Source organism: Emys orbicularis, chromosome 8 (assembly GCF_028017835.1).
Source record: "Emys orbicularis isolate rEmyOrb1 chromosome 8, rEmyOrb1.hap1, whole genome shotgun sequence".
Taxonomy (NCBI): Eukaryota; Metazoa; Chordata; order Testudines; family Emydidae; genus Emys; species Emys orbicularis.
This window is the reverse complement of record NC_088690.1, coordinates 17,140,502-17,165,397: the sequence shown is the minus strand read 5'-3', so window position 1 is coordinate 17,165,397 and position 24,896 is coordinate 17,140,502. Positions and strand designations below refer to the sequence as shown.

Below are 24,896 nucleotides of genomic sequence, written 5' to 3'. Positions count from 1 at the left end.
ATAGCTTTTTCCTCCCTCATGTTACACGCTGTTCTCTATCCAGGTCTGGATTTATAACTTTCTGACTAAACAACTAGCTTCTCTCTTCAGGTTTTATATACTGCTGCACGAAACAAACAAGCACTCTCGTCCAGTCTTCACTCTTACAGATGCAGCTGTAAGTTAATTGCCTCTCTAGTCTGCTAGCAGAAAGTTTAAGGCCCCATGCACACAGTTTCCTGAACCATGTATCATGACAGAGTTGTTTAAACATGGTTTAGCGGGCCAGCATCACTATTTAATACCTCTTCAGGAAAATTTAATAAAAATTTAGTCCAATTGGGCCTAAAGGAAAATAGTTCATGTTTTATAAAACACACCTTTTACATTAACTTTTAAAAGGCACTTCCAGAGTTTAGGCAGGGCCTTAAATTAGCAGTGTTTACTTTAGCCCCATTATAATTAAGAGCCTGTCAGCATTTCCAAAATAAGCATCCATTTTTGGAATTTAAACTGGCCATTAAATTCTGTTCCAGGCTGAAATTTTATACACAATGTTTCAGTCTGAACAAAGTTTCCAACTAAATGAATGCTTTTAAATTTTAGGCAAGCAAAAAAGATACAAGGTTATGAAAAAGCACGTTGTAGCTGATAAATGTGAGTATCTTGAGCCTTTTTAATTTTGTAAGGAAATTGAGTCCTACCAAACATGGACTCTTGATTAGGGCTGTAGGACATTATATACCACAGATAGCTTTACCCAGCTTTTAAACCATTCCGATGTCATTAGTGTGCAGAAGTCCAAAGAGCAACAGTACTCATAAACCCAGCATCACCAGTACTCACAAACCCAGCATCACCAGATTAACTGCATTATATCCTGTCTGAAATATCAATAATGCCTACACTGCTTAAATTGCAGCACACTGAGTGGAGAGACTACAGATGAGCCTTTGTACAGAAGTACTTACTGAAAAGAAATGGATAAAGAGAGGCACTACCCTGTTCAGTCTTCTATCTGCAACTCTTACTCTGGCTTCTCCCTCATGGATGTCCTGCCACCACCTCAAGCTCAGTATGGCAAAACCTGCACTCATCTTTCTTCAAATAAACCTCCCTCTCTCCTCCATTATTTTAGCAACTCTATCACCTTCCCTGTCCCTTGGCATCATCGACTCCTCTTCCTCTACATAAGTAGAGTCGCTAAATGCTCGTTTTTCCCTCTAGCATAACCAGAAATACATCTGTGCCTTTTCATTCCCACCACTGAAAAACTTCACGGTTTACTGCCTCATGTCTTAGATTTTGGTTTCAGTTAAATAAAAAAGCATTGAAGAGCAGAAAATTAAAATTGTGCAAGGAAAAGGAAGCCAAACTGTCCCATCATTATGAAAATTGGGTTAAAGAAATGAATTTCAAGAAGTCAGTAGATATACAGGAGAGAACACACTGCAAGATGTTTTACCTACCTATTTTGTGTAGATTTTGCTTCTTTTCATTTTCAAAATTATCTTTGTCCTCTTGATCCTCCTCATTCTCACTATCCAAATTAGTTTCCGTCTCTACAGCTCCAGACAGAACTAAGGCTGGCATATTTGGCTGCTCTGTAAAGATCCAAAAAACTTTCAAGTCAGCCAGGTAGTACAGAGGATACATGATATGCTAACCAATATCCACTAGCAGCTTCCTTGTTCAGTTTACAGGAACTTTGCTCTCAACTCCACTCCCCACACACCCTTACATCCTATGTCGAAGGGTCTGATTCTGTGCAGAGGACCCTTAAGCCCAAGATTTATGGTTGCTCAGCACCTCACAGAAACAGGCCCTAAACGTTTATTTTGGTCATTATAAATTGGAAGAACAATTAAATGAACCATTGGCAAAGGGAGGAAAAGGACTACCTCTCTCTAAAGATCTTCCTGAAGAGAAAGAAGCATGAGAAGGTTTCTGTCGAAGCAAGGTAAGGTGCACCACCTGGCCAGTGCGACGCAGCGCCTCCACCACTTCTTGGTTGGAGCAATCCTGAACATTAATCCCATCAACCTAGTACAGAAACACCATCGGATTATAGACATCAGATTACAGTTGAGTTCTAACATTCACAGAGATATGTAAACCAACAGTGCAACTCATCTCTCACAGTTATACTGATGGCCCTCACAGACTGCAATGGTTGCAAAAGAAGAATTGCATTAATTCAGCTACTTCAAAATAATCAGATAAATGCCATCTTCAAAGTTTCTTCTTAAAAGAAAATACAAAATAAAAACTTCTCCTTGATAGCAGGCGTGGGCAAATACAAAATAGCAATTTACTAGATTTACAGAAATGTAAAATACGTTTGCTTTTCAGCAGAGATACTGTGTGCAGACAGCAGCTTGCACAGTACTGTGCATGGAGCTTCCTGGATGAGTTTGAGAGATTAACAGTCTGTTCAGATCATAGCATAAGTTTTCTGCCAACCTCTACCAAGCCTCCACACATAAACATGCAGATAACCATGTACGCAATCAGTGCATAATGGTAAAAAAAAGGAGTGGGTAGACTAATCTAACCTGGACTCCACAGTCCCCAAATGAGAAGTGGGTAAACTCTATTGACCCTTGACTAGACTATGCACACACAAAACTGCAGCTGTAAGTACAAGTGGGACCCAAATGAGGGAGAGGCCAGGCTTTGAAAGTTTAGGCATTGTATCTGCAGAACATTTGCTCCCAAATATTTTATATGCACTTTGTAAAAGTCAGATCTCTAAAGATTTCTTATCATGAAAAGAGAGTTACTCCTACTTGTATTACCAATGCAAAGTTAGCCATTACACGGTAACGTGGCCCTGACATTTATCCAGCAGGTTTTTAATTTTTTCACCTATAAAGAAAAGGATTTTTTTTTTAAACATCTGCGTTACTAATATTTTGATGATGTCAACCCAATGTTAAATACTTATAGATGGGCATAAAGGACACAATTCTGCAAGGTATCGAGCACCTTCAAATCCCACTAACTTTAACAGGAGCTGAAGATGCTCAGTTAGGGTGACCAGATGAGGGGAAGAAAATATCGGGACACATGGGGGGGGGAGGGGGGGAGAGGAAGGGGCCGCCGGCTGAACAAAAAAAACAAAAACAAAAAAAACCCAACACAGTGCTGCTGGCGGATATTGGGACAAAATGCGTCCCGACCAAAGATCGGTCGGGACGCGGGACAGAGACCGAAATATCGGGACAGTCCCAATTATATCGGGACGTCTGGTCACCCTATGCTCAGTACTTTAATCAGGTCCTAAGTCAAGATCCCTGCTCTAAGATGCTTCAATCCAAACATCTATCCTGTTTTACTATTTACGATTCTCTCACATTTTTGGTAGTACACTAATAATCTAACCACTGCAAACCAGAGCTATTAGCTCAAATAGTAATTCTTGTTGACAGTCATAAATTTGCCAACGTTCCTCCCTTTTACAACCTGGAGGTGCTTTAGTGTGAATGAAGAACAAGCTTTAGTAGAGTGTGTTTTAAAAATCCAGATATATGTAAATTAACCGCTAGTTCCAAAATTGATCCAATGAAATATTTCACTTACAGCAACAATTTTGTCCTGGACTTGTATAAGGCCACTGTGATCTGCAGCACTGCCAGGTATTATATTTTTCACAAAGATCCCTGAAGAATCTGCTTTAAAATATAAAACAAAAACAAATGAATGAATAAATAAAAGAAAGTACTAATTTGGGCCTTTTGTTAAGCACACATTTATATAGAGCTTAAGAACCATGCACCTCTGGAGGCCTGGGTCCACGAGTGGAATGAAGTTGCATCTCCTCCTAGTCACAAATGAACATTGAAATCACAACACTCACATAATTTAGTAGTTATGCATGATTCCAAATCTGCACTCAAGAGAAGAGCAGCAATGCAAGCACCCTTATACTGCCCTAGTTGATTTACCCTGCTCAGAAAAGTCCCTTTCTATGATAGGTCAGTTTCCATGCCTATACAGGCTTTGATCCACCAAATCACTTACATATGATAAATTTGACTTCAAGGGGAGTATTTATGCTTAGAAGTGAAGCATGTGTTTAAGTGCTTTGCTGGATCAAGGCCTCGCTCATCCTCTTACATTTAGTTTTAGCAATTCAATAATTTAAATCAGACAAATCCCTTGTGAAAAATCTCACACAAATGCACTTTTCTATTGTATAAATATATTTTGTAAGGGGATATGTAGAAATCACAAAAAGCTTTCCTTCTTTCTCACATGTAGAGTTGGACAAAAGCACTCTGTGCACCCGTAGTTACGTACAGATATTTTGGTGTGCTCCCAGAGCTCAGACACTAGTGCAAAGTATGAAATAGCTATCTGCTGAAAAAGAATCACCTTGTGAAGATGGAACACACATTAAACACTGTTGAGATGCTTACAGTCCCGCACTGGCAGAGAGATGGACTGGATAATCTAATAGGTCTTTAAATCTCAGACATCGAACTCATTAAAGAAATGAAAGTGCATGTTGAGCTATGTGGCATGTATCAAAGAATTCAGCAAAAACATAAGGCCAGTCTGGGCATTTGATAAACTTCTGCTCTAGTCTTTCATAATCAGTCAGTGTATAAACTCACCCACATCAGATGTTCCAGTATATCCAATAATTGTTATACCAAGGCTTTGTCCATCTTTTTTTGTAAGCTCCACATCATAGGTATCAAAAAGAGTGGTGTTAGCCTAGAAATAAAATATTATACAGTTTATAAAACTGAATGTCCACATTACAGTAAAAAAAAGTTTGTTATATCACTAACATTTTAAACTACAGGCTAAGGTTTGAAGACGTGACCAGTGATTTTGGTAGACCAACTTCAGACACCTCAAAAGGGGGTCTCACTTCCAGAGGCTAGAAAATAAAGCTGTCAATTTGGGCACCCAAAATTACTAGTCACTTTTGAAAATCTTGGCTATATAATATATACGATATCAGAAACAAGTATCTATAAAAACATAAGATATTCATATACATCCAAGGGGCCATGCTTATCACAGTACCTAATGCCACACAGTAAGTGCTTTGGAAAGTCTCTATTGGTTAATTAGGAATAGAGAATTGCTTCAGGTACACGACATCATGACACCATGCCAGTGGAAGAGAGAAAATACCTGGCTCTCAGTCCCCTGGCTTTATCAAAACTTATTTTTCTCTTGGACCCTATTAATGGAAAGTATTTGGATTCCTTACAATTATTAAAGAAACCACACACTTGTCCTCTTTAGTGTAAAACATGCTCATGAGCTCCTTCGGACAGAGATTGTTATACTCCTATGTTTGGAAAGCACCCAACATACTGTGGGTGCTACCAGAAAAAAACAACGATATGCACTTTTTGGTAATTATATCCAACAAATGCATATAGCACATTTTAAAATATGGTGTTCAAGATAAAGCTAGGTGTGCAAGACACCATTTTATTTTATATCAATCATATGCATATCTACTTAATTACATTTAAGGGCAAGTTTGAAATGATTACTATCCTGATTTGAACTGGACTGGACTGCACAGAGAAGTGGAAGCTTCAGAGGACTTGTTTAGAAGGTGAAGTGATAACAGGAAGTCAAAGCCACGTTAAAAATCACTTCCACTGAGCACAAGTTAAATCATGCGAGCGGGGAGAAAATCTGGAGAATTTTTTAAAAAGCTTTACAGCTTAAAAAAAAAAGAGATGAGACCATTCATCATAACAAGGGAAACTAGAACAGAGAAGAATGGAATAGTACATAATTTGGCACTATCTTTTGGCTTCTGAATCATCTGTTCAATGTTTTCTTAGATAAATAGCTACAATCTAATAAGGTATTCAGACATGGTCTGATCTGAGGAGAAATTTATGGATAGGTCCCCTGAAGCTGGCCCTCACCATCCCCCATTTTGGATTTGCTCACTTGATCTTTGGTTGTGTTTCTCCCCACAGAGCCATTTTGACAGTCCAGGACCTTTCCTTCAAAGGTAACACCAGAAACCTTAGCGCCAGAGGCACTTCACAGAATGACTGATGCTATTTCCTAGTTCTGCAAAAATATTCATCTATGGCACGTTACTGGAAGTGGAGTAGTAGAATATGGACTTAACGGGTGGATTCTGGGAAATATAGACACACAATCCCAAAGATAACAACCCATTCCCGAGCTGTGGCTAAATTGGTGGGTTGTAGCTATGTGCCTTGCACGTATGTGCCTTGCTCATGACTAACTGTATGAGATTTTCTGTTTCCTTACATGTGTATACACAAAGGAGTGTGGATTTAGAAACTGTGGTAGAGAACTGTGGTAGCTTAATGCAAAACTAGTGGTTTAATATACAACAAACTAATTGGAAATTCAAGACATATTTCTGCTGATTTAAGCGGTAATCATAAGGCTGGAAAAATCTTGCCATTGTAAAATTCTCAGCTAGTAAAAGCCTTCTCAGAAGTCAGAGGAGAACGAGATTCTGGTAGTAAAAAATTGCTCTCTTTCTTGTGCAGTAGATTCCTTGGTGCAAAGTGATTTTCGTGACCTTCCTTTAACAAGTACAATAAATGAAGCAGGAAAAACACGTTCACATTAGCTACCGCTGTCAATTTCTGCAAAAACTAATCTACCAGCAAATTGACCAGATACTTCTTCAATCTAAATGCCTGGGCTCTGCCAACAAAGAATGCAATAGATATCATGACCAGAGGTGAACATAAGCCAGTACAACCCAGTACGGCGTACCGGCAAGAGCCGGTTTGCCATACTGGGGTGGCCCAGCTTCCCCAGGGGGCAATTTAAAGGGCCTGGGGCTCCCAGCAGGGGCTGGAGCCCCAGGGCCTTTAAATTGCCACCAGAGCCCCACTGCTGGAGCCCTGGGGTAGGGCTGTGGGGCTCTGGGGGCTATTTAAAAAGTCCAGGGCTCCCGCTGCCTCTACTGCCCCAGCCCTTTAAATAGCCACCGGAGCCCCACTGCCACTACTCCAGGGCTCCGGCGGCTATTTAAAGGGCCGGGGCAGTAGAAGCAGGGGAGCCCCAGGCCCTTTAAATACCCCCCCGGAAACCTGGGCTGCTGCTGCTACCCTGGTGGGGGGCGGGGGGGCCCCACTTACTTTACAGGGTGGGCTGGGGCTGGCTCTGACTCCCTCAGCCATGCCCTTTCCGCCCTAGGCCCCGCCCCTTCCGGGGGCCAGAGCTGGCCCCAGCGTACCGGTAAGTCACTGGACTTACTTTCACCCCGGTCATGACTAGCAATATGTGAGCTTATTTCTAGATGTCTCAGAAACCTGAAGGACCCTGGAAAGGGGTGGGAAAAACAGTACAAAACTAACACCAGAAAGGAGGACATTTTAGAAGGCTTGCAGCAGCTAGAGCATGCAGGATGCTGCAGCCTGATCTATGGCACACATACTGCTGAACAAGTCAATTTGCAAGGTCAGTCTCTAAAGCAGGAAATGTGAAAATAATACGTGCTAGGGAAGGAAAAGTTAAGGCTGTATATATAGTCTTAGAAAATGTGACAGAGCCAGCAAATGGTTTTACGTGGCTATATAGATTCTTTATGAAATGCCTGTTTTCAGAGCACTAAACATGTTCCTCTTTCAAGACACCAAGCTTAAAGTACTCAGGATGACATTTATTTAACCAATGTTTTCTTGGCTGCATCAATATCTCCTGAAGGGGTGGAAAATTCGAGAGGGCAGGTGAGAAGACAGGAGGAAGTAGGAAAATTTCCATTCTCATCCACTTGGAGTGTAGGCTCTTTCCATTCCCCAGTCCTCTGCTATTACTGCAACCTCACTTCAGAGGAGGAGAACTAAACAGGTTCCCCATTATAGCTCAACATCACCTATCTTGAGCGAGACAGGTCTCTCCAGAGAGATGTGAAGTACTCTCCCCCACCAGAAGCTAAGAGATGCCTTTGGAGCAACCTGGTCCAGTGGGAAAGAATGCAAACAAAGTGTTTTAAAGAACAGCTCCTCTCAGATTCCAAGTTATCATCAAGAACAAGAGAAGAAAGAAAAGGCTACTCAGAGATTCCACACCTAAATCTAACTAGCGCATTAGTAGCAGATGGTGTACAAGCACAGCTTTGTTGATGTTTCCAGACCTACTGTACATGTAGAGTAGCATTTGTTGATTTTAATTACTCAAAACTGAAGAGGATGACTTAAAAAACAAAAACAAAAACAAAAAACACCAAGCAACTTTGATATGACCAGGAGGAGATTTGCTAAAACAAGATTCAAATGTTTAAAATACATTTCCCATCAAAGATAGTTGTGTAGACTAGGAAGATGTTACACTTATGTTTCATGAAGAGAAGTAGCTCACTGGGCTGAATAATTCTGTTCTGGTCATAGTGCATGCTGGATTTTAGGAAAGAAAAAAAGTCAGCATTGTTTTTTAAATCCACTCAGATGAGCAAGAATGTAATAAGCTAGGAAGGAGATCTAAATGTTCCATTTATCGATAATGTTTATGATCCTGTTAAATCAAATCACTCATTTTGTAATAAATTCTGCAACACTGAAACTCCCCTGGTCAGTCTGGCCCTGAGATAACAGGTATTTATAGTATACTGTAGAAGACTACAGAAGGCTGAGCTGATGGCTAAAATAAGAATCATTTAATACTATGGTATATTTGGAAGCTCAAATTAACAAAATATGTTGCAGTCTGTCTGAAGCTCTTTAGCACTTGTGAAGGCTGTGCTCTCTCTTTCTGGCTGTAAGCCACAGCATAACTTATTTGAAGAATCGTGAGGAAATGTCAGATACTTACACCTTTGTCCGGAGAGAAGGGCAATGCACCAACAGGCAGGCTCAGAGGGGTTGGTGGCGTCACAGTAATCTCACATGCTGGATCTCTTGCAACCACCATCCTAACAGAATTCCCACAGTTTCTCAGCACTTGGGCAACTTGTTCACTGATCATTCCTTGTACATTGGTTCCTCCAATCTGTAAGATGTGATCTCCTGTTCTCAGTCTCCCATCCTTCAAACATGGAACATTTAAAAAAAAAAAAAAAAAAATCAGTAACTGGACCAAAATTTTACATTGCAGAACTGAAATTGAGTAATATATTTTCATGGGGCAGCTAGTGCACGAAAATATCATAAGATTAATCAATGCTGCAAAATAAATAACGTAAGGCAATGCTAACACAATTAACCATTGCTTTTTCCACAGCAGTTGCCAGTTCTACAGCAAAAACACCATATAGACTGTTAGTACAATTCAACAGAAAAAGGTTAAATTTCATATTTATTGGGAAACAAATGCTGACACTGTTTTGTAATCCTGTAGTCGGAGATTTTCTCTGAGAACTATGCTATCAAATAGCAGAAGAGGATTTTAGGGATACAAAGCACAGCATTTTGATTTAGAGCTATTTGAAGAACCTGAACAGCTCAAATATTAAAAACTCAACCCTGCAGGTCTTACTCACTTGACTAGCCTTTACTCAAGTGAATAACTCTGCTGAATGTAACGGGACTACACTCATAACTAGGAATACTCATGTTTAAACAAAAACAAACAAACAAACCAAAAAAAGATACAGTAGTTGGATTGAGACCCACGCTGTTATTTTTACTGTAAGAAAGAACCGTACTAAACATACATAGGGCCATAGCCTCAGCTGGTGTAAATCTTCATATTTCTGTTGATTTAAGTACACTGATTTACACCAGCTGAGGACTTCGCCCATAATAACGAACATGCACGTTAATACTGGTGTTACTTCATCGAGCTTTAGCATATACTTATTTCACATTTTTAACTGCATCGCACCTCTTGTTTAATTGAAACTGATACAGTCATATCTTAATTTACAGCTGTCATTGGAAGCCAAAATATTTTGTTCCTCACAGCAAAAGAGGTGTTTCACAGTAAGTGAAAAAGCATTCATTACTTCAGACAGTTTTATAGAGGAGACTCTCAAGCAACAGCCGACTTTTTCCATTCCAGCTCATCAAATATCCAGTTTTCGTTTCTGTTTTGAATTGGAAAGTGTCCTATAACCTGCCTCTTGCCTTACATTAATATTTTAAAATGCAACATGTCTTTTTTTTGCACATCTAAGGTTATGGGCAGCAGTTAGTAACTAGTCATTGGTGAGCTCTCATTGAATCCCAACCCTGTTAAATGCTTCAGTTGAGGGTAGTTGGTACTGGTCATAGAATCATAGACTTTAAGGTCAGAAGGGACCATTATGATCGTCTAGTCTGACCTCCTGCACAACGCAGGCCACAGAATCTCACCCACCCACTCCAGAATCAAACTCCTAACCTATGTCTGAGCTACTGAAGTCCTCAAATCGTGGTATAAAGACTTCAAGGTGCAGAGAATCCACCAGCAAGTGACCCGTGCCCCACGCTGCAGAGGAAGGCGAAAAACCCCCAGGGCCTCTGCCAATCTGCCCTGGAAGAAAATTCCTTCCCGACCCCAGCCAGACACCCAGGAAAGAATTCTCTGTAGTAACTCAGATCCCACCCCATCTAACATCCCATCACAGACCATTGGGCATATTTACCGCTAACAGTCAAAGACCAATTAATTGCCAAAATTAGGCTATCCCATCATACCATCTCGTCCATAAACCTATCAAGCTTAGTCTTGAAGCCAGATCTGTCTTTTGCCCCCACTGATTGGGTCTTTAAAGACTAAGACCCCAAGGCTGCAATCTGATCCAGACAGGTGAATCCGTGCACCTGTGTAGGTATCACGGACTTCAGTGGGGCTCTGCATAGGCCCAAGCCTCTTCACATAAAAATAAATAATCTTTATAAATAACCCATGCACTGTATCTTTGAACACATACTCATGCAACTGGGTCAGCCTTGGGGAAATGATGCCCTGGGTGAACTTGTATTTTGGCACCCCTGGCCCCTGCTGCCTCCACGGACTCCCCACCCCCTAGCCTCTGCTGCCTCCCCAAGCTCCCCCACCACCCCATATCAAGCCTGGGCCCCTCTGCCCCCACCATTCCCCAAGCTCCTTTCCGCAGCTTTTTACCCCAGGTCCACCCCACTCCTTGCCTCCTGACTATAGCACCCCCCTGACCACTGCACCCTGGGAAGTCGCCCACATCGCTCACTCATAAGGCCAGCCCTGCATGCAAGTAAGTGCCAATGACTTTAGTGGGACAACCTGCATGATTAAGGATTACACATATGAGAATGTGAGTTTGCAGAGTTGGCCCCTATAAAATTGTAACCAAATATACACATTCTATACAGAATCTGCATGTCTGTTAAGAGTAGCTGTCCCAACACCGATGACTAATGGTTGAAATTTTATTGAATGCTAATTATAATGCTGGGCAAGCTTTTAATATTTCTATCTGATCTGGAATGCAATAAAAGCCATGCCATGCCTGAGAAGTAATTTAGCTCAGTTCCAGTGTTGACTTTTTGTCAGTCATCATACCTTTAACATGTATTTATTTTTATATACAATATATGTATTGGCATTCAGTCTTTGATGCTATCAGACTCCTTTTGTTTACATATATTAGTTTATTTTAGGACTGTCAAAAGAAGTTATTGTACTTTAAAACCAAATAAGAAGTGACATAAAACAACAAGTTACCCGATCTGCTAATCCGCCTGGAACAATAGTCCTTACAACAACACCATTTGATTTTCCTCCTACAATTCCAAAACCTAATCCTGAGCCATCGTTAATCAGTTCAACTTCTTCAACATGGCCCCATTGAATCTGCAATTAATAGAAGAGGGAGATTTTAATTTCAGTTAATAATCAATATTTCCAGCTTTCATTTCTGCCGATAATTATTAATAAGCTTATTCAGAGCAATTTCCCCACATATAACAGGAGCCATATTGAGTCTTGGTCAGTCAGTCAGTCAGTCAATGGGTTTTGCATACATTTTGCTTTTTCACTTTCGTAAGTCACCATTCTGGACTACATAAAGGCAATTTTAGGATTTCTTACAATAGTAAAGACTACCATTTTAATTTCTGGTAAAGCAAGTGTACTGCAATCCATAGGGAGGGAAATAGCGAGAAGTCTGCATTAGCCTAGTTTTTGTTTAATATTTGACTAGTTTCCTACTTCTGTTATTTCACTTACATGCTGTATAGAGCTCCAGTACACTCTGTATGAATAGCACAATATAAATTTTTCCATACTGAATTGGAAGCGTATCACTAAGCTATTTTGCACTGCAACCTTGTGGTGTACAAGACAATCTGAGAACAACAACTCTGTTAAACAACTGAACCCCTAGCCATTTTTTCTGTCATATTAACACCTCACATAGAAACCAAAATGAGGCAAAGCAGGCAGGTTTAAGACTTCTGTGAATAAAGGATTTATTAGCATACTGAAAATCTTGGCCAAGATCAGTTAAAAATCATAAAGGAAGTTTAAAGACCCCCCACAGAGAAATATATTTCTATTTTATTTTGTTAGTCTGTTTGATGCAAATGCTTTAATGACAAAGCAGTTAAAATTTAATTCTTTAAAATTTTCAGAGCAATAAACAATATTGATTATCCACTAAAACCTTCAAATTTCACTGGCTCTACAATATTCATGAGGGAAATAATTATCCAGTATAACAAAAATCCCTCTTAAAAAGATCTCCAGCAAAGCTTCCAATATAACAAATTAAGATCCCAATATTGCAAACCCCATTCTCAGGCATGTGTGGCCCTACTACATCATCAGGGCCTGTGAGATTACATAACCGAGTATATGATAAGCCCTCACGCTCAAGAAAATTAGTGGGTTCACAATCAGTGGAGACTAGCAACATATAAAAGTTGATATGAAAAAATGGCAAACTAACCATGCAATCAAGATGTTCCCTTCACAGTGATGCATGTATGCATCACTTTATTTAAATAAGACATTGCTTTGGGGAGCTAAGGTTTTAGTAGATCGTGTTCTGATCAGTGGAGACTGCTGAAAGTAAACACTGCCTACCCTCTTTTAAGTCATAACCAGAGTCCAATTGCCCAAGGTAAAATGGTTTGCATTGGGTGAACTTGTAAATTGCCCTACCCTAAGTAGGCTCCGCTACTGAGAATAGGTCAACCGACTAAAGCGTCAGCTCCAGGTCCCCCACAAAAAACCCAGTATCTACTTTACAACAAATTCAGGCAGCTTTGCAATGGAAACATTATATTTAGGGCATGATAACTTTAAAATGAAATACCTGCATTCTTAGACACAATTAAAAAGCACATACCGTTAGCTGCTGTAAAACAAAAATAGTTAAAACTATAAAAATCCTTTCATATGTTTAAAAAGCACTAACACCTTCCAAAAACTGATTGACAGTATCATTACTCACAGGTTCAGGCGGATGTGTGTCACTTAAGACAGCTGAGACTCCGCTGTTTCTTTGGACTGACTCTCTAGCAACAACCAGATGTAAAGATCCTGTGGATTGTTGGAGCAGTGCAATAGCCTGCTGATGGGAAATATTCTGATCCAACGGCGTGTGGTTAATGGCCAGAATGTGGTCATTTTCCTTTAATCTCTGATCCCTTGATAAAAGATTAAAAGATTTTTTTATTTTTTATTTTTTAAAAAGAGATGTAACTGCATAACAGGATTTTGTCATCTAAATTGGAACATTCAGAATAGACGGTAATGCAATATTAAGTGAATTATATTAAAATTGTTAATTTATTACGTTGTCTCCACTAGCATACAAGTTATGTGCATACCACATTCTATTTAATAACCCAGCCAAATTGATTTTTGCTGCAACACTACTATGGTACATACACTTGCTAGATCTTTCAGTGTGTTCCCATTCAAAATTCAATGAAATTCTAGCTCATTCTTGATTATGCTTCATACCAGAGATATTCAATTCTTGTAGTCACACAAGGGGGCGGAGGGTAGAGAAAGAGTATTTTCCATTCCTTTTAGCACTATGCTACATTATCTCCAAGTACTTACAGCAGGACATGGCTCTCTCTCATTATTCAACCTAAAGATTGTTAAGATGTACATTTAGAGGGTACTGCGTTTCAACAGACTTTGCAATAGCCAACTTAACATACCAAAACTCAACTCCCTTAACTGGTGAAGATACATAAAAATGAGTGAATCTGCTTTCTTCTGGAAACAGAGGTACAATTTACTGCTAGCCTAAGATGGTATAACTCCTACGAAGTTAGTTCACATTATTGACGAATTTACATCTGTGATTAGAAAATCTTTAATCCTCTTCATAAAAATATTTATAAAATTATTCTTCCAGAGACCTAGACCAGATGCTTACTGGGACAGAAACAGCATCCAGAATTTTGTAGGAACCACCATTAACCTATGTCACCTTCAGAAGATCTCATCTCAAAAGGAAAATGGGAAGCATTTAAGTGGAATTTAAAAATAAAACAAAACTAACAACATGGAGGTTTTTTTGGTAAATAAATTCCTTGAACTTTGCCCTAATGGGTGTCTGTTCAGAGATCAAGGGCATTTTATATCTCATGATCACATCGTGTCAGCAGCAGGCCAGCATGCCCTGAAGTGTAATATTCCCCTTTGACATCAAAATGAATTCACCTTTCTCCACTTTTAAACAGCTTAGTACGTTTTTCTTAAGTGTTCCTTAGTGTGCCCTCTGCATTCCAACCTCTTCCCGCGATAGGGGGGTGGGGGTGGAAGAGTAATCTTGTGTTGGGACACTCCAGGATGAGTTCTTTTAGAAAGGACACCATCATTTTGAAGCCTAGTCACATTTTCTTTAAATGCATTAAAAGTAGTTCTAGGCACTACACTTGCCATTGGGGCGCACGCGCTTGGGCGGGGGGGGTGGGGGGGGGTGCTCAAGTTTTGTAATTTTGCCATTTGTTTTTTAAAAGGATGTCCTGTGTCTCTATGTGACAGACCCACACAAACCACAGAGGGACCTGCCTAAAGCCCTGATCCTCCAAGGAGATCTGTGCAGGAATCCTCCAGCAGGATCGGGACCGAACCTTACATGGGAAACAGTAAAACTGACTATACACACAGTATGCACAAAGTAAAGTAAATAGAGTTCCTTCTTCTCTAATCTCTTTCAGGGACACTAATAGCACGTTCAAAAATTCAAACAGGCGTATGATTTTTAAGTTCCTTGTGTCCCTTGAATTCTCATGGGGTGGGTTAATTAATCATAGCGGCCATGCCAAGATTTTCCAAAGTGACTAGTGATTTTTGGCACCTCCATTTTTGGGTGGCCAACCTCAGCCACGTCAGAGGGCCTAACTTTCAGAAAGTGCTGAGCACATGTCCTCTGATAAAAAAAAAATCACGCCCCTTTAAGATGGTCCCAAAAAGGTGGGCAGCCACAAATTAAGACACCCAAACTACTAGAGAGACAAGGTGGGTGAGGTAATATCTTTTATTGGACCAACTTCTATTTAAGTTTGAAAGCTTGTCTCTCTCACCAATAGAATTCTTCTTCGGGTCTGAGAAACATACTTAGGTCTGGTCTACACTACAGACCTGCATCAGTATAACTAGGTCGCTCAGGAGTGTGAAAAATCCACACCTATTGGCGACGTAGTTACACCAATCTAACCCCCCTTGTAGACAGCACCTCTCAGGGAGGTTGATTAACTATGCCGACGGGACTCCCATCGGTGTAAAGCTTCTTCATTAAAGTGCTACAGTAGCGCAGCTGTGTTAAAATGCTGCATTAAGTATAGATGTGCCCGTGGAGCATCACAGCTAAATGCAAGGTGGATCAGATTATTTAGCATAAGTAGTTAACATATATTTCAAGGGACCATTCAAGGTGAAGTGGCCTATTAACACCCCCCCAGTCATAGGGGAAGAAAGGAAAACAAATTGGGGGCGGGAGGGTTTAGGTGGGTTACTGATTATTGTAATAAACCATAAATCCAGTGTCTGTATTCAGTCCATGATTTTTAGTATCTAGCAAAGTTATGAATTTAAGCTCCCAGGCTCATCCTTTGAAGGTGTTGTGCAGGCTTCCTTTGAGGAGGAGGAGTGAGGCTTTGTCTACACTACTGTGGTAAGTCAACCTAAGTTACGCAACTCGTGGCTTAGGTTGACTTACTGCACTGTCTACACCGTGCTGGGTCAACGGGAAACACTTACCGTACTCCTCTCATTCCCAGTGGAGTACTGGGGGTCGACCGGAGAATGCTCTGCCATCGTTTTAGCGGGTCTTCACTAGATCTGCTAAATCGACCGCCGATGCACCTATTACCGGAGCATCAATGCTGCAGTAGTGTAGACATCGCTTGAGAGGTCAGTGATAGCTATGTGAAGAGGGTTCACCCACAGGTGATATGGTGTTTTTTGTCTTTTTTTGAGAGTTCGTTTGAGAGAGTAGCGATTGTCTGGTTTCACCCACATAGTTATTATAGGGGTATTTCGTGCACTGTGATAGGGACGTGTAGGACCCATGGATCTTGAAAGGTGTGTTGTGGGGAGTGTTGATCATTGTAGCAGTGAAGATATGACTACAGGTTTTGCATCTGTGGTTCAGGCAAGGTCTGGTGCCACTTTGAGTTCATGTGTCCTAGTCTGTGGGGAGCTTCCTTCTGATGATGAGCTTGAAGAGGATGGGGGGGTTGTTTGAATGTCAGAAGAGGGGGGTTAGAAAAAATTTCTTTCCAGATGTGGTCCCCATTCAGTAGGGGTTATTGTTCGAGGATACCCCAATATGAGTTCCAGTTTGGGGTGGTAGGTGACAGCTAGAGGTGTGAGGTCAGAAGGGGCTTTATTTCTGTATTGAAGCAGGTTCTCTTTGGTATTTGGGTGGCTTGTTCCATGATGCAATCTACTTCTATGGTGGAATGTCCTTGTTTGGTGAAGTCGGTATTTAAGCGTGTTAAGAAATATGTCCTGGACTTTCTCCTCGGGGCATATACTGTGGTGCCTGTCTGTAGATAACAGATTTCTTGGTGCATTTTGGGGTGGTTACTGAATCTGCGAAGGTAGGTGCGGAGATCAGTGTGTTTCTCGTATATAGTTGTCTGCAGTATTCCATTGTTGAAGCTGATTGTGGTGTCCAGGAAGTTGATTCTCTAGAACATTCCCACTCTAGCAAGTAGAATGGATGTGTGGTGATTGTTGAAGTTGTGGTGGAAATCTGAGGGAGTTTAGATATTTTCATCCTCTGGACAGACTATCAGGCATATCATTGGTTTCATAGTACATCTCTCCAGAAATTCTTCTTCAAGGTGGCCAATGAAGAGATTGGTATATTGGAGCCATCCTAGTACCCATGACTGTACCCATGGTTCGACAATATGTTTGTTGTTGAATATTAAATTATGTGTGAGGATGAATTTGGTGATGTGTTTGTGGTGGATATCTGAGGGTTGTCCATTATCTTGTAAATATTTGATGCAGGCAGCAATGCTGTCACTGTAAGGGATGTTGTTAATGTAGTGGAGTTTCTGGAGGAAGTTGGTTGTGTCCTGGAAGAAACTGGCCCTTTGTGTGGTGAGTGATTTGAGGATAGTTTCTATGAATCTCAATATTCCTTCAGTAAGATGCTGTGGCCAGATAGGATGGGTCTGCCTGGGTTCTCTTGTGCATGTATCTTGGGAAGCATGTAGAAGGTCCCTGGGGGATGAGGTTGTAGAGCATCTCTTGAGGTTGTTTGGGGAAGGATTTCATGATATCCGTTAATTCCTCGGTAAATTGTGGTGTGGGATCTTCTTTGAGCTCTTTATAGTAGGTAGTGACACAGAGTTGTCTCTTGCCCTCGTTAACAGAGTCATCTTGGTTGAGGACTAGGATGGCGCCCCCTTTGTCTACTGGTTTGATCACTATTTGGTAGTTGAATATCGGGACTGTATAGCTGTCCTCTAGGTCAGCGGTTCTCAACCAGGGGTCTGCAGCCCCCTGTGGGTCCGCAAGCCCTTTCAGGGGGACCGTGGAGCCCTGCCACTGAAACCTGGTGCCCCGAGCCCCAGCACCTCCCATGGGGCTGAAGCAGGGAGCAGCACAGGGCTGAAGCTGCAAGCCCCAGTGCTGAAGCTGCGAGCCCAGGCGCCTCATTCGGGCTGAACCGGGGCTCAGCACACCCCCCCCGCACATGGAGCTGAAGCAGGGAGCGGTACGGGGCTGAAGCCGTGAGCAGTGCAGGGCTGAAACCCCGAGCTCCCCATGTCCCCCTGACGCCAGGAGAAACCTTGAGCCCCTGGGCAGAGTTGAAGGGGCACAACGGTGTTGCTCCCCAAACTGCAGTGCCTTATCCAGAGTGGGGTAGTCCTGGGGGCAGCTCCACACACACACCCCGACCTCCTCTTCTCCCTCAGCCCCTACCCTCTGGCCAGATCCTAGGCAGGAAGACCAAGCCAGGCAGTGAGGGGCAGCTGCTCCTCTGGCTGGTGGTGCCATGGAGTGGGCAGCCGTGGCATTCCCCCATCTGCTGCTGCTGGTGCCTGGGGTTGCATCTGCTCCTCAGCTCCCAGCCTCCTTTGACTGCTCACCCAGCCAGTCAGAGCTGCCCAGGCATCTCCAGGCCCAGCAGAGCCCTCAGGGAGTAGCCACTGGCACACAGCCGCAGACAGGTGGGTGGCCAGGGCTGGAGGTAGCACTCCCTCCCTGGACCCTGCTATGCAGAGCTGGGCCGAGCCCTGCCAGCCCTTGTTCCCTTCCCCCCACCCTCCCATAGAAGTCAAACTATGCCTATACCCCAGGGTCCATCCACCAGGCCCCAGAGTTTTTCTAGCATGTTGAGTGGGGCCTCAGAAAGAACCCCTGCTCTAGGTGATGGAGAGATTGTGGGGGATAAGATGTTTGGTAAGGATTTCATAGCCAATTTTTCCCCCACAGAAAATCAATGTAATGATCAAGAGTGTGGTTTCGTCCGCTGTAGCTGTGACACTCTGAGTTCATTTCCGAGACCGGAGAAGAGCTCTGTATAAGCTCAAAAGCTTGCCTCTCTCACCAAAAGAAGTTGGTCCAATAAAAGATATTACCTCGCCCACCTTGTGTGTCTAATATCCTGGGACAACACATCTACAACACTGCATACCCAAAATTATTTTTCACTCCATGCATCTGATGAAGTGGGTTTTAGCCCATGAAAGCTTATGCCCAAATAAATTTGTTAGTCTCTAAGATGCCACAAGGACTCCTCGTTGTTTTTTTCCAAAGTTATTAGTCAGTTTTTAAAATCTTAGCCAGTGTTTTTCTTGCAATTATTTTTTTAAACACGCAAAATCACAATTTTGCCACACTTCTGAAAGAGGATTTTAAAAAATAACGGTTAATAAAACACAAATATGCATATTCTTACCTGGCAGCTATGCTTCCTGGTTGGATTTCCTTGACAAAGATACCAGCTTCTCCCACCGTTTGATTTTTAAGGGCAATCACACTAAAACCAAGGCCTCCAACAGATGGTTTTTCTATATCTATGTATTCTATTTGCCTGCCCTAATAAAAAAAGGGTTAATTTTCAACACAGTAGAATGATCTTGTTTAAAATTTATGAGTACAAGGAGAACTAGTCTTTCCCCTTCTAAAAAAAAAAAAAAAAAATGCAGAATTTTGAACATATGTTATTTCTATAAAACTCTCCTATTTATTATTTTTCATATAACAGAATGCAGTATATACAGGCAGCCCAAGGTTCTGAACCCTCAGGAAATTTAAGAGCTGCTTTCACACTTCATTCAGATTATGAGATGAATTCCAAACTGGACAAAAAGTATGAACAAAATGCTGATTAATGCAATTTATTTAGCATTTCTGGAAATATTGCATAACTAAACCAAATAACTTGTGTTTTGGCTGCTTTTTGCTTTAGAAAGGGTTAGTTTTTAGCTCTGTATTCAAAGGCTATGGTTTTTAAACACATATTTTTTCCCTCCCCCTGTAATTTCACACTTAAGAGTAACCAGTAGTTTTTTTGCAACTGTTCTGTTTTTCAGTTCCAGTACAGAGTTTCTGCGTTTGTTTACTGGCATAAAATACCCATGAAAAAATACTTTAATCACATCTGTTTTATTTAAAATAATGTTCAGTCTTTAACTCAACCAGTAAAAGATTTAGCTATAATGGAACACTAATGAGAAAAGTTGTGCTTAAAACACTACAGTTACATTAAGGTAGTCAATTAGAAACAGTTATTTAATATAGAAAGGAATGACTAACCAATTAACCCAACTGATGAAAATAATGCCCAGTTCTAAATGCATAGGGTAAGCCCAGTCCTACATGGCTGGATCCCTGTGCCTGTACAACAATGGCTCTGCATATATAGTGATATCACTAATATGCTACACCACCTATGTTCATGAAGTTAGTATCAGTCTGACTAGGTTTTAAAATCAAGTTGTATTAAAATTAAATTAAGGGGTATATAAAATGTTTTAAATCACTTTCACTGTTAATATCTCTGTGTAGTGTGACAGCTGCCCCACTCCTGGAGAACAGGGGTTAAAACAGCCATGCTAGGCTGATTGGGGAAGCAGCCACAGCTAGGGCCAGCCCAATCAGGGCCCAGCTGACCAGGGCCAGCTCCAGGCACCAGCTTAGCAAGCAGGTGCTTGGGGCGGCCATTCCGGAGGGGAGCGGCACGTCCAGCTATTCGGCGGCAATTCAGCAGAGGGTCCCTCACTCCGGCTCGGAGTGAAGGACCTCCCACCGAAGTGCCGCAGATCGCGATGGCGGCTTTTGTTTGTTTGTTTGTTTGGGCTGCTTGGGGCGGCAAAAACCCTGGAGCCAGCCCTGCAGCTGACCCTGATAAAAGGGCTGCGGTAGGGTTACCATACGTCCTCTTTTTCCCGGACACGTCCGGCTTTTCAGCACTCAAACCCCCGTCTGGGGGGAATTGCCAAAAAGCCGAACATGTCCGGGAAAATGGCAGCTCTGCTCCTCCCCGACTCTTCGGCTCTGTTTAAGAGCCGAGCGCTACCGGCTTCGGGCAGCCCCCATGCCTCCAGACCCTGCGCCGCCGGAGCCCGGGAGGGGAAGTGCCCGGCCGGCGGCTGGGGTCCGGAGGCATGGGGGCTGCCTGAAGCCCATAGCGCTCGGGCAGCTCGGCTCTTAAACAGAGCCGAAGAGTCAGCGGAGGAGCAGAGCCTCCGCGGCTCTGCTCCTCCGCTGACTCTTCGGCTCTGTTTAAGAGCCGGGCATGGGGGCTGCCCGAAGCCGGTAGCGCTCGGGCAGCCTGGCTCTTAAACAGAGCCGGGCTGCCCGAGCGCTACCGGCTTCGGGCAGCCCCCATGCCTCCGGACCCTGCGCCGCCGGAGCCCGGGAGGGGAAGTGCCCGGCTGGGGGCGCAGGGTCCGGAGGCAAGGGGGCTGCCCGAAGCTCAAGCGCTACCGGCTTCACGGTTTGCCGGGCAGCCTCCAGACCCTGCGCCCCCGGCTGGGCGCTTCCCCTCCCGGGCTCCAGCTGCGCTGGGGAAGCGCCGGCCGGGGGCGCAGGGTCTGGGGGCTGTCCGGCAAACCGTGAAGCCGGTAGCGCTCGGGCAGCCCTTTCCCCGTGGCTGGGAGTGGGAGGGAGGAGGGGGCGGAGTTAGGGCAGGGAAGGGGCGGGGTTGGGGCGGGGCTGGGGAAATGGGCGGGGCCAGGGCCCGTGGAGGGTCCTCTTTTTTTATTTAATAGATATGGTAACCCTAGGCTGTGGGCCAGGAGCTGTAGGACTCTCTTGCCAGCCTTGGGAACTCAGGGTATAGGGAACGAAGCAGGGCTGGGGGAAGACAAGAGGAGCTGGGGAGCTCCAGCCTGGTAAATCCCCAGGCTGCGGGCCTTGCTAAAAGGCCAAAACAGGTACTGGGGTTGCAAAGGCTACAGCCCGGGGTTAGGCAGAGGCAGCTGGTCTGACCCCCTTGCCAATGATGAGTGGCCATTCCAGACTGCAGTTTGCCCCAAGGAAAGGGGGCTGGATGATGACTGACTAGCCACTGAGGCAAGGTGGGTTTAGAGGATTAGGGGTTTCCTTGGGAGGGGAGACCAGAGCAGAGGTACTGCAGAGGGCAGAACCTCAAGGTAAGGGGCACCGGGGTCTGGGAGGGACATAAGGGCCTGAGGCAAATGAGACATCGGCCAGCAGCGGGCGCTCTGAGTGCTGGATGAGCTAATTCCTGAGATGACCAGCAGGAGGCGCCGTGCCAGTGAGTCATCGCTTCACTACACGTTCCTATTCAGCAGGTTAAAATTCAAAACTGAAATTTTTTCAGGAAATGTCTATTTCCCATGAAATTTCATCAATAGGCAAAATAATTATGGTTTTCGCCAACTGAATTTTTTCTGTTTTGGGGTATTGATTATAAGATTTAAAAAAGTCAACAAAAGCAAAATATATTCCATTCTTGTCAAAGTTTTTCCACCAGGGGGGAATCCCAACCAACTCTACTCTCCTACTGAGTTATAAGACATCACTCCCCCAGATACAGTACAGAAAGTTATGTTTGGCAATCTATTGCAACACAATGTATGCAAAAGAATTAAACATTTGTTGAAAATAAGTTTAAACACACTGGCCATGACAGGACTTTACCTTTGCCATCCGTTGGATCATCATATTGAATTCATCAGCTCCTAGTTTTGGATTGAGTGGATCTACTCTGGATCCAGATGAATTATAAGCCATATACATGTTCCCATTAGTAATGGATCTGTCAGCATCAAATACTAGTAACCCTCTCTTAGTAAAATCAAAGTCCACCGAACGGTCTGAAGGCATGTAATTGAGCTGTTATAAAAACAGATTTGCAGGTATAATATTTTGTACAAAACCAGCCATATAAACAATTTATCAGCATTTTAAATCAGAATATTAATACCTAGTACATACATCAGGATTACCTAAACAGTTTCACCAAGTGTGTGAAAGGACTAACAGGAACAGGCACTTACTAAGGGACGACATCTAATTTGTGCACAAAATAAAAACAGGAGGAAAAGAAAGAGGCAGAAAGAATGCAGAATCAGCTGGAGCCAGAAAAAGGAATGCAGCATGACAGCAGCAATAGCCAAAACAGTGTTCCTTTGGTATTAAAAAAGAATTAAAATACAATCCCTTCATGTTTCAGTTATTTTTTTAATGAAAAAATATTTTTTCTTCCCTTTCATTCTCCCTATATTCATTACATCCCTCTTTCTTGTCTTTTCCTACTCTCCTGTTTTTCCCTCTCCTCCCCAGGAGCTAAACACATGTGGAAGGAGTGAGTGTCGAAATAGCCTTCAGACTACGGGTTAAATTTTCAAATGCACCTGGGTCACTTAGGCGCCTAAGTCCCATGTTCAAAAGAGACTTAGGTACCTAAGGCCAGGTCTACACTTGGAAAGCTTTGTTAGTATGGCTTTAGCCTAGTGTGGACACAGCTTACACTGGCAAAACTGAGTCAAATAAACTATACTGGCTTATCTGCCAGTATAACTATCCTGGCAAAAGCACAATTTTGCTAGTATAATTGCATCTACACAAGGGGCCTTTGCTAGCACAGCTATGGTGGTCACAAATCATATCTCATCATACTCCTGATCAATATAGCTATGCTGGTAACAGTTTGTAATGTAGACCTGACTTAAGTCTCACTGCAAGTCAACAGGACTTATGCTAAGACACCTAGGCACTTCTGAAAATTTTATCCCAGGTCTCATGAGCCTTCCTCGATTCAGTTATTTCAGCCAAAGCGTGTTACCGCTCAAGAGTGCAGGAAAGCAGAACCAACAGCAGAAGAGCCACTTGTGCTTTCTCCAGTTCACAGGCCACACCTGTGTTCCCCCTGGCTGGGTCTGGTCCACAAGCAACAGATTGAATTCCAGCACCTAGCAATTATAGCATGTGCAATGTATAGCAACACCAGTCAACTAACAAATGCAGAAGCTTTCCCCTGGGAATTACAAATGTTGACATGCCAAGCAGGAGAAAGAGTTCTCTCGCTCAGGAGTATGTTTAAAAGGAACCTGAACAAAATCAACTTTTTGAATAACGATTCTGAATATTCCAGGTATTCATTTGTTATGCACTTGCCACAAACTCTGCTCCTAGATGTATTTGCATGTACATGCAAATAGGTCTTCTACAGCCATGTGGATAATGACAGGACACCTGCAGAGATCACTGGCACCCAGGGCATGCAGAATTAATTCCTGATTTTAAGTTCATGTGCCTGGCTCAACTAGCCCTATGACTTGAACTGGGTGTACAGGTGAGCATGCCACAGGCACTCAGATCCTACAGTTATGGGAGCCATAGCCCAGTTAAATACCAATGTGGTAGAAAACAGTTAGAACATTCAATCACCCAAGTCACAGTTTATAAAGCCAAATGGCAGCCTCCCCAGTGATACAACACCTACATACCATATTTTAAATTCCTAAAAAAATATTGCCAAAAAATGTAACTTTCAACTTACTTGCTCCTTCAGTTGCTTGATGGACTGCTGAAGGGTCAGTATCTGATTAAACAAAGGGCTTCTGAGTGTGTTACATAAAATAGTCAGGTTTTCATTCTGTGAAGTCTCCCCTCTCTCTCGCAGTTTCATTTGCAGACGATCAAGAATTTGTAGCACCTGCTGCTTATCTGATACACCCCAAAATAATACAGATTAGAAATCTGGCTCATAATTCTCTCACTACTCAACAAAGATAATTATTCTTAAAATATCTACCTGCTGCAGGATTTTCAGGCATGGTGAATTTGATCTCTTTGGAATCAGTCAGAATAACCTAGATGAAGTTTAAAAAAAAAAAAAAAAAAAAAAAATCAGCTAAGAAACCAAGTGTAAACTAAGTTCTACCTTCCAGCAGATTGCTTAAGAGACAGAGTCAACTCACAGTAAAAAAAAGTAACATGTAAGATTACTATAATCACTATTAGAGGAAAAACTTCTATTTTTTCATTGTGTTTACTTCACTTACAGTATTGTTTACTTTGGGTATGTCTACACTGCCGCGCTAGTTCGGCGGCTGGGGATCGAAGTTCCGGGTTCG

General features: G+C 42.5%; 1 protein-coding gene across 1 annotated transcript in view; it reads right to left on the bottom strand.

The window, feature by feature from the left end:
- The window catches only part of PATJ (PATJ crumbs cell polarity complex component), a 210,458-nt gene extending 185,862 nt beyond the window's left edge, over positions 1–24,596 (bottom strand). The window contains exons 1-12 of the mRNA XM_065409300.1: positions 24,575–24,596; positions 24,320–24,486; positions 22,456–22,650; positions 19,244–19,383; positions 13,310–13,505; positions 11,578–11,706; positions 8,769–8,979; positions 7,017–7,024; positions 4,599–4,701; positions 3,562–3,653; positions 1,861–2,022; positions 1,449–1,581 (exon numbers count right to left, since the gene is read on the bottom strand). Coding sequence (XP_065265372.1) covers positions 1,449–1,581; positions 1,861–2,022; positions 3,562–3,653; positions 4,599–4,701; positions 7,017–7,024; positions 8,769–8,979; positions 11,578–11,706; positions 13,310–13,505; positions 19,244–19,383; positions 22,456–22,650; positions 24,320–24,486; positions 24,575–24,596 — 1,558 coding nt within the window. The remainder of the gene's footprint in view (positions 1–1,448; positions 1,582–1,860; positions 2,023–3,561; positions 3,654–4,598; positions 4,702–7,016; positions 7,025–8,768; positions 8,980–11,577; positions 11,707–13,309; positions 13,506–19,243; positions 19,384–22,455; positions 22,651–24,319; positions 24,487–24,574) is intronic.
- Between the last annotated feature and the right edge of the window lie 300 nt (positions 24,597–24,896).